Source organism: Oryx dammah, unplaced genomic scaffold (assembly GCF_014754425.2).
Source record: "Oryx dammah isolate SB20612 unplaced genomic scaffold, SCBI_Odam_1.1 HiC_scaffold_25, whole genome shotgun sequence".
Lineage (NCBI taxonomy): Eukaryota > Metazoa > Chordata > Mammalia > Artiodactyla > Bovidae > Oryx > Oryx dammah.
In genome coordinates, this window is record NW_024070209.1 from 19286349 (window position 1) to 19299223 (window position 12875).

General features: G+C 39.4%; 1 protein-coding gene across 2 annotated transcripts in view; it reads right to left on the reverse strand.

Annotated features, from left to right (window-relative positions):
- Positions 1-96: 96 nt before the first annotated feature.
- The window catches only part of EIF2AK2 (eukaryotic translation initiation factor 2 alpha kinase 2), a 39361-nt gene continuing 26582 nt past the window's right edge, over positions 97-12875 (reverse strand). For both annotated transcript variants that reach the window (XM_040224636.1, XM_040224635.1), the window contains exons 12-16: positions 12189-12384; positions 9261-9389; positions 7694-7798; positions 6607-6657; positions 97-6529 (exon numbers count right to left, since the gene is read on the reverse strand). In XM_040224636.1, the coding sequence (XP_040080570.1) occupies positions 6407-6529; positions 6607-6657; positions 7694-7798; positions 9261-9389; positions 12189-12384 (604 nt within the window). In that variant the 3' untranslated portion in view covers positions 97-6406. The remainder of the gene's footprint in view (positions 6530-6606; positions 6658-7693; positions 7799-9260; positions 9390-12188; positions 12385-12875) is intronic.

Below are 12875 nucleotides of genomic sequence, written 5' to 3' on the forward strand. Positions count from 1 at the left end.
GCATTTCCAGGCCAGAGGCCAGCACTCAGCCGGCCTTGGAGAGCGGGAGACATCCTTCTATTCTTACCACCACCAATGAAAACTACAGATTTTCAGTATGAGTAAAAGCTTACTTTTATTCATAAACACCTTTTACAACTTCATAACCAGACAATAATGAAAACCAAAAGGTGCAAAATACTGAAAAGAATTTTTAAACTTGCTTTAGAACATATGTGACATTTAAAACATAAATTTTAACAGGTCAGGTTGTCATTTACTTTTGACCATATTATGTTAATACTATGTTTATTTTCAAAGTCCTATCTAGAATTTCTAAAATGTTTGATTTTCCTCATTATAAACTCAAACTACTGGAGCTTCTAAAATTCAAAATAAAGAGATTTTAATATACCAAAGGTTTACCTACCCACCTTCAAGTGCTATTTACCAACATTTAATTGTTGAAATTTTACAATGAACATTATTTCATATCAGACACATTTTATAGGATCAGGCATATAAAATTCTTGGCACTTTTATTCCCTACTAATTAAAAAGCACTTAGAGAGTTCCTGCTTTATGCAGAATAATACACTTGCTTCCTTAAGGTAAATCAACTGTCCCTGCTTTCCAGAAATTTACGAGGGGGACACCCACACAGGAATAACTGAGTGCCAAGGCAAACTGATAAGTACCATATTGAAGTACTAAGCACTAGCAGTACTAGGGAGAAGCTTCATTCTGTATGGGAGCTGGGAAAACACTATGGTAGCAACACTGAATTTGGGCTCTGACCATCATTTTCATATCACAGTCACTAGGAAGGAGTTACAGTAAGACCCATGTTTCTACTCCTAGGCATATACCCAGGAGAAATGGAAACATGTTCACATAAAACTTGCACACGAGTATTCATAGCAGTATTCATAATAGCCAGAAAGTAGAAACCCAAATGTCCACCAGCTAATGAGTAGGTGAATTAAATGTAATGTATCCATGTAGTTGAATATTATTTGGCAACAGAAGGGAAAGGAATTTCCACCCAAGCTATATCATAGATGACACTTGAAAACATAGTAAGTGAAAATGATCACATGTTGTATGATTCCACTTTAATGAAATGTCCCAAGCAGGCAAGTCTATGGAGATTGAAAGTGGATGAGTGGTTGCAGAGAATTCAGGGAAGAGGAGGAAAGCCTGCTAACAAGTACAGGGTTTCTTTCTGGGGAGACGAAAGTGTTTTGAAATTGATTGTGGTGATGGCTGCACAACTCTGAATATACTAAACACCACTGAACTGTATACTTTAAATGGGATGAATTTTACAGTATGCAAAATTATGTCTCAATAAAGCTGTTATTTTACCAAAAAAAAAAGGAAAAGATTGAAGGGAATTTTAGGTAGAAACCATAGCTAAGAGCCATTGAGCACAAAAGCCTATTTAGGTGACCCTGAGCAGACCTGTGTGGCTGGAACTTAAATCAGGTAATGCTGAACACGGGATGCAAAACAGGAGCGCCCAGAGGAGCACAGCCCTGCCAACACTTTGACTTGAGCCCAGTGAAACTCTGGCCTCCCAAACTGTAAGAAAATAAATAGGTGGTGTTTTCAGCCACCGGTTTTGTGGTCATTTGGTTACAGCAGCTTTAGGAAACTAATACAGGTCTCAATCATATTGACCCCTGAAGAGCCACACATATTTGAGATATCTGATTTGCCTCAAGAGTTTTACCCATTACATGGACTTTAGTCCTCCTATAAGCCAGTAATGGGCTTCCCTGGTGGCTCAGATGGTAAAGAATCCACCTGTAATGCGGGAGACCTGGGTTCTCCTGCATTTAGTATAAGCCAGTAGTGGGGCCTCTGTACATCTGTCAACTGTTGTCCCTGTATCTGTGACCATTCTGAGGAAATGTCAGGACTGGAGTAGCTCACGGTCACAGATGTGAAATCACAGACGCTAGGGAGTGGACTGACGTAGATATAAAGGGTAAATATCTAAATGGAGATGTCCAGCATACTTTTGTTTCTGAGCCCTTTCCTCTATGTACTCTCCCTCGGCAAGCTCTTGGATGCAAAGGTAAACACCAGGGCTTATGTCCAGATAAGACCCACATCTCGTTTGTGTGATGACTGCAGCTAATCCTTCAAGTACCCGCCCTGCATTTCCTAGATCTGCTCTACGTTCACTCCTGAGTATTTCGGCAGCACCTCCAACTCGACATCTGCAAACGAGATCCAGCATTTTACCTCAAGGTGCTGCACCTCACCATGGTGACACCTGAACCATTGCTCCACTCTTGCTTAAATTCTAACTAGAAACTGTGTAATAGAGAACAGTGTGAGCCAAAATGTCTCTCAGTTGTGTGTGGCTCACTGAAGGGGTTAATTTGATTGAGACTTGGACCTTCTGTAACAGCATACTTCTGGTGCTCACCATCAGAGCAACCGGGAGGTATTCTCTGATTACCTAAATCCTCACATCCGATTAGATGCCAGCTCCTCTTGGTTCTGTCCCCTCCCATTGTCCTGGTCTCGGACTTCTGACGTTTCAATAGTCTTTGCCTACTCCAACCTAGTCTAAACACAGTTTCAAAGTATAGATTGGATCACATTCCTGCCTTAAAAAAAAAGCCAAAAAACCTCTTTGTCACCTTTGGAGGTTGCTGAGGTGCCACCTCATTCTAAAAATTAATAAATATTAATCCCATCTTTTCCATTCAGTTTCTGGGCTTCCCTGTCTGCCAATGCAGGAGACACCGGTTCAATCCCAGGGTTGGGAAGAGCCCCTGGAGAAGGAAATGGCAACCCACTCCAGTATTCCTTCCTGGAAAATCCCACAGAGAGAGAAGCCTGGCGGGATACAGTCCATGGGATCACAAAGGAGTCAGACATGACTTAGCAATTAAACAACAACCCATTCAGCTTTAGAGAAAATTCTTTCAAGAAGAGTCACAGATAATAAATGCAAAAGGTTTGATAGAATCTGAAAATCAGTTTTGCAACCCCTAATGAAATAATGGATCCAGGCAATAGTCATCAATGGCTGCTAACACTGTTAGATGAAAGACCAATAAGGAAAATTGACGGTAGTGGATGACAGCACCACAAGTGAAAGTCGCTCAGTCGCGTCCCACTCTTTGCAACCCCATGGACGATACAGTGCATGGAATTCTCCAGGCCAGAATACTGGAGTGGGTAGCCTTTCCCTTCTCCAGGGGATCTTCCCAACCCAGGCACCACCACAAACCACCCATCAAACTTAAAATCACCAAAAGTGGAACAGTCAGACATCATGCTCCTCCTGGAGTGATGCAAAATATACACCATCATACCCTAACACAATGTATAAGAAATACGTTGTATGTTGACTTTCACATAGAAATAAGGGTGACTCCTCTCTAGACACACACACACACACACACACACACTACAGCATCATCTAGGGAGTATTCTTGGAAAAAATTTTCAGACCATAATCAAATCAATTTTCTAGATCTAACTAAACACCATGGGGATACCATCAGCCAAATCCTAAATGAAGGAAGTTCTATAGGATTTATGAACTAGTTCCTTCCTCAAATAAAAGTCAAGAGGAAAGAAACACAGGGTAATGTTATAGAGTAAAAGTACTCCTCCCCTGGAGGAGGAAATGGCAACCCACTCCAGTATTCTCGCCTGGAGAATCCCATGGATGGAGGAGCCTGGCAGGCTACAGCCCAAAGGGTCACAAAGAGTTGGATATTACTGAACGACTAAGTGTATACATACATAACCATATTTATGTTCACCTTGATTTTTGCTGAACATTTGTAAGTTGCAAATGTCAAGCCACTTCACCCCTAAATATTTCTGTATGCACTGCCTAAGAAAATGTAAGACATCTTCTGCTATCACAATATCATTATCAATATTATTATCACACCTAAGAAAATTAACAATTATTCTATAAATTCATTTAATATGCAGTCTATATTCAAATGTTCTCAATTATCTCAAAAATGTCTTTTATAGCTATTTCCTGGGTTTTTCTTTTTTTTTTTTGTATGTATATACCAGGATACAGTCAAGAGTCAAGCATTGCATTTGGTCATGGTATCTCTAGTCTCTCTGTATTTAGAAGAGTTCCTTTCTTTTTTTCATTGTCCTGACTTTTTGAGAAACCCAAGTTAATTACCTTATCAGTGACTTCATTCAGGATTTGGCTAGTCATTTCCTCATGATTAATTTCCAGTTAAATACTGTGGGCAAGAAAACTAAACAGCTGACAGTGTATAATTCTTACATCACTTCAGGAGGGGTGTGTTGTAAAGTGCTTCCACTTTTGGTGATGCTGAACCTTTAATTACTTGGTTACTGTGGTGACAAGATCTTTTCATTTTAAAGATACATTTTCCCCTTTGTAATATCATCTGTGGCACTATATTTACATCCTTTTGTGGCTCCTGTTTCCCAATACCTTTTCAACCAATAGTTTTAGCATCCATTGATGAACCTTGCCTTAATCAAATACTGCACTGGGAGTTGAAGACCATATTAATTGCTTTCAATTACACTTTTTAGAAATTGCTATAAATCTTGACAAAAGTATTTTCTGTTACTATGATTTTTCTGCTAAGCTTAAACTTGGCTCATTTTAAAAATTATAAAATTACACAATGATTTTAGAATGATGGTTGCTGCTGTGTGCTCAGCCACTCCCGACTCTTTGGGACCCCATGGACTGTAGCCCACCAGGCTCCTCTGTCCATGTAATTTTCCAGGCAAGAATACTGGAGCGGGTTGCCATTTCCTCACTCCAGGGGATCTTCCCCACCCAGGGATCGGACCCACCTCTCCTGCTTCTGCTGCCTTGGTAGGCGGATTCTTTACCACTGCGCCACCTGGGAAGGCAGTTGGTTACTACAAAGCTTAAAGTAACCCTCAAGGTCTTCCAAGATGACGCCTTAATTATATTCTGGCCCAGGTGGCTATGAGGTAAACAATCTGCCTGCCGAGGCAGGAGATGCAGGAAACGGAGGTGCAACCCCTGGGTAAGGATGATCCTCTGGAGTGAGGAGATGGCAACCCACTCCAATATTCTGGCCCAGAAGATTCCACAGACAGAGGGGCCTGGCGGGCTACAGTCCATGGGATCACAAAGAGATGGACACAACCGAGCAACTAAGCATGTTCCAACAGCCATTCACAGAACCAAACTAGTATGCCCAAGTTCTCAAATCTATCTTTTCCAGGATGCATACCAGGCCCTTTGTCCAGGCTCCTCACGTGGTCTGCTCTCTATTCATCTCAATCCTTCACAGACTCGGAAGTCTCACTGGAATGTCACTTCTAAGCTTGTGCCGTGGTTCCTCAGTATGTGATCTCACCCCTCCAGATTGACTGTTTTCTGTGCTCAGCTATTGTCTTACAGCACAATTATCATCTCTTTAAAGTGTCTGTTATAACATGTACAAAATGTATTTAAGAGAAGTAAAATAATTATGCAGTAAACACTAGTGGACTCAACATGCAGTGTAAGAAAAAAAAAAATTAACTGTTAACTCTGAAATCTCTCCTGTCCCTCCTCAGAGAAAATCACTATCAGAATCTAATAATCGTTCTCACTCCTTTCCTTCCCTGTTTTGTTTACCACATTCGTTTGGATACCTAAACACACTCGTTTCACACTTATTCCACTTAGCCTGTTCTTTTAACTTTATGTTAATGGAATCATTCTGTGTATATTTTCTGCAGTCTGCTTTGTTTCCTTAACACATGTTCCTGAGAGATTGTCCTGTTAGTGTGTTCAGCTGAAATCCCTTCATTTTCACGCTACACATACAGTATTCTAGTGTGTGAATATAACACAGCTTGTGCACCCTTTCTTCTCGTGCACATTAGCACTGTCTCCTATTCTTCTGGCTATTATGAACAGGGTTTCTAGGAACATTCTTGTCGATGTGTATGTAGAAATGGAACTGATAGCTTCTCAGGAAAGGATGTACGCATTTAAGTTTGCTAGATGATACCAAATTGCTTCAGAAGCGATTATACTTATCTTTTTTGCTTATCTTTTCATGGATCACCATATTCTCCTACTAGATTGTTAGCTATTTAAGACAGAGATAGATCTGATACTATTTTTGTCTAGAAACATTAGGCATTTAATAAACATTAATTAATTGATTCATTGATTGGTATTAAAAAGAAAATTTGAGGGATTCTTTTGGTATTTTCATAATGAGAAGATGATCCATGGGAAAGTCAAATGTAAGAATGTTTCTGAAGTAAGAAAAAATGTAAACCTTTCTTCAAATGTGGCAAAAAAAAAAATTAAGAGAAAAAATGAAAATAGAAGATAAATACCATCAATATTCCCAAGCAGAATTTAGACAGTTACAGGAAAATGGAATTATCAGAAGCAGGATACTTTTTTAAGTATCTAATATGTGTTCCATTTCCTTTTTTCTGTAACATTATTCCACTCCTTCAAAGTCTTCAGTATCTCAGATGTGGTAGGTCGTTTCTTGGGGTCCACTGAGAGTAATTTCTTTAGAAGATCTTTCTGTAATGACAGTAAGAGTCAATTCTAGGAACAAAAACATTGCAATAAACAAAATTCAATTATTTTTAAATGCTTACTTCTTTGTCGTCAAATACATCTAATTTGCCTCTCCTTAGATCTTCAAATAACTAGAAATTAAACATATATATGTTTATTAGGAAATGATTCACTTTGGAGAAAAACAAACTTAGAAAGTACTAAAGGCTGGGGATACCAGAATTCTAGGATATTTCTAGATTTTTAGAAAAATCTCTTCGGCCAAGAAGCAAGCGGGAATCCTCTTCCCCCACTACCCCCTTTAAGAACCATCCTGATCATTACAGCATGTTGAAGTTTTAAGAGCATCGTATGAATTATCTCCCTGCATCCTTTCTGGAGCCCTCTGCAAGGTATTTTCAATATCCCTGCCTTACAGGGGAGAAGGCTGTCAACTCCAGACAAGTCCCTCTTACTGACCTTCAGACTAGGATATCCAGCTGCCTGCAGCATACGGTGGCCACCCCACTGTCTTCATAAGAAATCCATATTCTTGCTTTAATTTCATCCCAGTATATTTTTCCAGTACCACTGACCATCAACCACTTCTTGACTTATATACTCCAATACAAATGACACTGCCAACTATTCCCAAATATATTTTTCCCAATCCTTTTCCATGCTAGGATCACCTTCTCTCTAAATTGGAGTATTGGAAGCCAACCAATCCTTCAGAGCCCAATTTAAACACCTGCATGAAGCCTAAATCCCTGCAGCTGGCAAAGCCCCCCTCCTAGCTATTTCCATTAGACTTCACGCCTTCTCCTAAAACATTCATAGCATTCTCTTATGTTACCTTTCCTTATAACGTATAAGCTCCTTGAGAACAAGCCTTCCTCATTTTCATAACCCTTGGAGAGTTCAGCACAGGGTCTTATGCAAAGCAAGCCATCGATACAATTTTACAGACAGAGATGCACACACCTTCCAAAGAAGACCAAAGGTTTGGTCTTCAAGAAAAAGTATTGGTTGCCCAAACTTGAAAGAGACAAAAATTCGTATTTAATTTGCAGTCAGCACTAACATGCTCCAGTCCATCCTCATGTGAGGTCAATAACTGCAGCAGTACTTTGAATATGATGGTCAATAATTTTTGTTGCTTAATTCTTTCTGTAACATTGTATTTACCTTCCCTGTTTCACAATAAGTGGGACATATATGAAGAAGTTCTGCAAGAATCAGCCCCAAAGCATAGATGTCCACTTCATTTCCATAGTCTTTCACAGAATCAAGCTGAAAAAAAAAATTTATATTTGTGACTCACCTGATATAAATATTCATGCCTTCTAAAGCCAAAAAAGTTATCTAACCAAAATGTCTTATAACACACAACGATATACATTTATTAGCAAGATATGTAGGCCCTGACTTCCCAGGTTCAAATCTCTGTCACTAAATAGCTGAATCACCTGTATACACTAGCCATCAATGTGGGAATAATCTAAACCCTAAAATGGAGATAGCAATAGTCTGAACCTCAGAGTTTGACTGTGAAGTTTAATGAGACCATTAGGTGAAGCGCCCAGTAAATCACTTGCATGCAAATGTTTATCACAGATTCATTCATAATATTCCACAACTGGAAGGAACCCAAGTGTCCATTAACAGGAGAATGGATGAACAAATTGTGGTATATTCATACAAGGGAGTAGTATTCAGCCACAAAAAGGAATAATCTGCTGTTATTTAAAAGCAACAACTAGAGGTTCTCCAACAGACGTTACTTTGAGTAGAATAATCAAACATAGAAGCGTACATACAACGTGATCCCATTCATATGAAGCTCAAGATCAGGGGAGAGTAATCTATGGTGACAGAAATCAGAGAACTGGTTTCCTCTGGGCAGTGCAGAGGAATGACTGACTGGAAATGGGTCTAAAGGTGAGGAAACTGTTCTACCTTCTCAGAGGCTTGTAGGCTTCATGAGTCTATGCCTTTGTCAGAACTAAAAAAAATACAGATAGACATTTAAGATCTGTGAATTTTATGGGGTATAAATCTTTCCTCCATAAAATGTGACCACGCTGGAGGCAGGAGAGAGCAGGAGTTGAAAGGAAGCTGTTCCGCCCCTACTGACTTCTACTTACACACCCTGAAAACACCCTGTGTTTTTATGAAACGCACCTGTCGTTCTAGTCAACAATCTCACTTCAAAGACTCTATCACTGATCCTCATAGAAATATTTGTTTTTAGACTCAAAGGTAAGGAAGAAGACACATAACACGTCTCCAAATGTAAAAGGCTGAAAACAGCCTAAATAAATTCCCATCAGTCAGGAAATAGTTAAATGACTGCAGTATATCTGTATTTTGGCATACAATACAGTTGTTGAAAACAATGTGTCAGACCTATCTGTACACATATGGAAAGATTATGATACACTGTTGAGTAAAACAAAATTAAGTCACAAAATAACTTCTAGTAGCCTTATAAAATGTATTTATTATTTTTATGTAAGAAAGTCTCCATAAATATATGTATCTATATATTTCTTATAACTCAAAGAAAATGACCTAAACGGATAAACTACCAACTCTGGTGAGAAGAGTAGGAATAAAAATGAAGAGCAATAGTAATTTTCCATTTTCATTCTCTTTGCTTAGGTATTGTTTTAATTTTATGAGTACCTGTTATTTTTATAATTAAAAAATGAAAGAGGTAAAAAATATCTGACAGAAAGAAAGGGGACCTCACCTGTTCTGGGCTCATGTATCGTAAAGTTCCCTTTTTACTTGTCCGCATTTCATCGTTTTTCAGGTATGTGACAAGTCCAAAGTCTCCAATCTTGATTTGGTTCACAGCTACTAAAAATATGTTACGTGGCTGCCAAAAAAATATGTTATAAGTACTAATTTGACAGACTTTTATCACATATCCAAATCATACTTCTTAACAGCTATTTTTAAATTTACTTGTAAGGCATTTACCCTCTCCTAGGTGGCCCAAAACAGGAAACTTATTAATATCAGTCTTTAAAATGCTAGCTGAGGAAGTCAGGACATTTTAGCTGACAGCAGAGAAAGCTTGGGGCATGGCTGCCTCCAGATAGCTGAAGTCAAAGATGGATTCACTCCTGCCTGGTCCCTGTGGGGATAGATCCAGGACTAGAGGATGGAAACGACCTCAAGACTTGCTTTTAATATATCCTAATACGACGTGGGTTTGGGTGAACTCCAGGAGTTGATGATGGACAGGGAGGCCTGGCGTGCTGCAATTCATGGGGTCACAAAGAGTCTGACACGACTGAGCGACTGAACTGAAGATAGTAATCGTGTGGTCCAACAAATGGGAGTTAGAGTTCCCCATCCTACAAGGTATTCAAGACAGGGCTAGACACCCACTTGGTGGAAACACTGCAAACACGAGTCCAGCATTTGAAAGGGATTGAAGGAGACACCCTTAAGATCCTCTCCAATTCTGAGATTCTCAGAATGAGTCCATTCCCAGTAATGCTGCAGAATACCATGTGCAGAATTTACCCTGGAAGCTTCCTTTATATTCATTTCTCCAGGCTTCTGACTTCTTAACAAACACAGCCCCTCTGTCTTTGAAGGCTACCAAGTTAACTGGAAGCTGATGCCTAGCACTGAAATATATTCTTCCACATAATTCTTTAAGCACAATGAAAAAAAAAAAAGGAAGAAAAGAATGACAATTCCACAACTTTGTAGAAGGTATTGACTAATATTCTAAAGACCATGAAACCAGGAAAGTTGTTAATGAGGACTCTGCGCTTCCACTGCAGGGGGCCCAGGTTTGATCCCTCGTGATGGAACGAAGATCCCACAAGGTGTGGCAAAAAAAAGGGGTACAAACTTTATCCAGGAGGCACAAGAATAAGTTGACTGAGGAGCCTGGGGCAATTGAGAAATTGAACCTCCGCAGCCTATAAGCCCTCTCTCCAGAAACCTCTGTGTCTCTCACCAGCATCTTTGGTCTAGTTCTTAAGGTAAATGCTGGTTGACTTTATAGAACAGGGGCTTTATTGAGTAAAGACCATTATCTGGAAGAGCCACCAGTAGCAGGTATTCTGCAAAGCATCACAAAATAACATGCACACTTTTGTTTACATCTTCTCTTAGATGTGAAAAAGCAGTAACTGTATCAGTGAAGTTAGCAAGTTAAAAAAGATGAAAGAAGCCTCTGTAGTATTAAAGTCTGACCTTTGAGCACCTGCAGACATAGAGCAAACACTCTCTACAGACCCAAGAAAAAGATGACTCCCTGACAAGCGGCACAAGCAGTGCAGGATACAGGAGGGAACTGGCGGACCACGTGGTGGGAGGAGGGAGCACTATGCATTTTCATTAACTCATCCTGATGAGGGCCTGGGAGGAAATATCCAAACCTCTGAGTAGAGGAGATGACTGTGTAAGTAGATAATTTATTTGCAAATGATTGTATAAAGAGATAATTGTGCTTAATTTCTTATTTAACTCTATATGATTCATTTCAAAGTGAAGGTACAGCCATTCTAAATGTATTCTTTTGAACAGAGTCCTTATATCCTTCCAACTTCAAAGAATACCTTCAGATACTGTTATTAACAAAATGAGATATTGGAACCAGAGGCACCCCAATATGAAGGCATCAGACATCCAGCCCCTGAAAAGACCAAAGGGCCATCTTTTCCTACCAAGGCCAAGAAACAACTATGTACATGGCTGCTTATTTTTCTCAAGGAACATTTTTCTTTGTTTCTCATTCCTGGCTGTTTTAGACATGTGGGATAAGCTCAAGGTCCATATAGACAAGGTGCTTCTGTCTGATCCAGAATGACCAGGAAAAGCTCATAAAGAAATTAAGACCAAAGGGGACAGGTAGAAGAGTGTCTCATGTGAGCACATGAGCAAAGTTTTGGTGATAGGATTCAGCATGGGAGGTTTTTGATGACTATACCCAAATCACAGGGAACAGAGCAGAGTGCTGAGGGAAGACTGAAAAGCTCTTCTGTCTGATTTTGAGGAGGAAATGGGAAAACTGCTAATCTAGACCATGAAAGAAGCTAGGGAGCCAGAAGAAAATGAAAATACAAAAGTATACTGCATGTTCCAAGGTTTGCATTGCTGCAGTTTTCCAATCATGGGGCAGAGAGGTCTCACCAAGTGCCAAGCAAATTCTAGACTCTGGACTTAGTGGCTGTGACTGCTGTCAAGAGTATGACTTAAAAGGTTAAGAGATTCGTGTTCCCAAAGCCAGAGTCACCAGAGTCTCTTCTGCCTCTCAGACAAGCCTGGGAAGCAGGAGAGGCAGAGACAGAGCACTCAACTGGATGTTCCAGCCACGAGAATTATGTGCACAGAAATGTCCAGCATACTAACGCTGTTAGTGTTTACAACCGGGGTGAAGGTATCAGCCAGGAAGACAAATAGGACCAGAAGTGAATGGGCAATGAGCTGCTTCTTGCAGAGCTCAGCATCTCAGTAAGTTTACAGCCCTGGCAACCTCCTGATTGATTCTACAGATTGGTACCTGGGGCAAGTGCTATATCCACTCTAACTTTACAGGATCAGAGATGTTATTTCCTCATGACTGTCGATCAATTCTAAAATTAAAGAAGACAGACTTTCACATTAATAAACGCTATTTATCAATTCCCAATACAGCACATTTCCCACTCACCTTAAGGTCTCTGTGAATTAACTGTTCTGAATGTATATAATTCACTCCTATTGTTATTTGTTGAAAGAATTCCAAAGCCAAACGTTTGTCTGGCTCCTTGCCTCTTCTTTCGTCAATCCATTCCGCCAATGTACCTTTATCACAATATTCCATTTGGATGAAAAGGCACTTAGTCTTTGATCTGGGATAAAATTCACTGTAGAAGTAGCAATAAAAATAAATTTATTAAAAAATACACTTAAAAATTAGATTTAAAAAATGACACCTTCTTAAAAATGCTGAACATGTCTCAAAACAGAAATCTAAATATAACAAATGTGAGTCAATACATAATAAACCACTCTTTATTTAGGTCATAAGTTCCCAGATATCAAAGCTTTGTTTAGCCAAGTTGTAAAGTAGCAGCCTTCCCATTCTTTAACGCTGAAGGTCCTTGACTATCTTTGCTAATAGATAGCAAGAGAAGCAAAAATATGACAGAATTACAGAAAACCAAATTTCATTATTATATATTGTAATTTTGAAACATTTTAATTCACCATTGCTCTACTGAGCATCTATTTTGCAAAAGACACGGAACAGGCACCTAAAGATAAGAAAATGAGTTAGACACTAGCCTTGCTCGCATGAGGATTATAGTTTGATGGGAGAGAGATAAAGGAAAAACAAGCAGAAAACAATAGTACA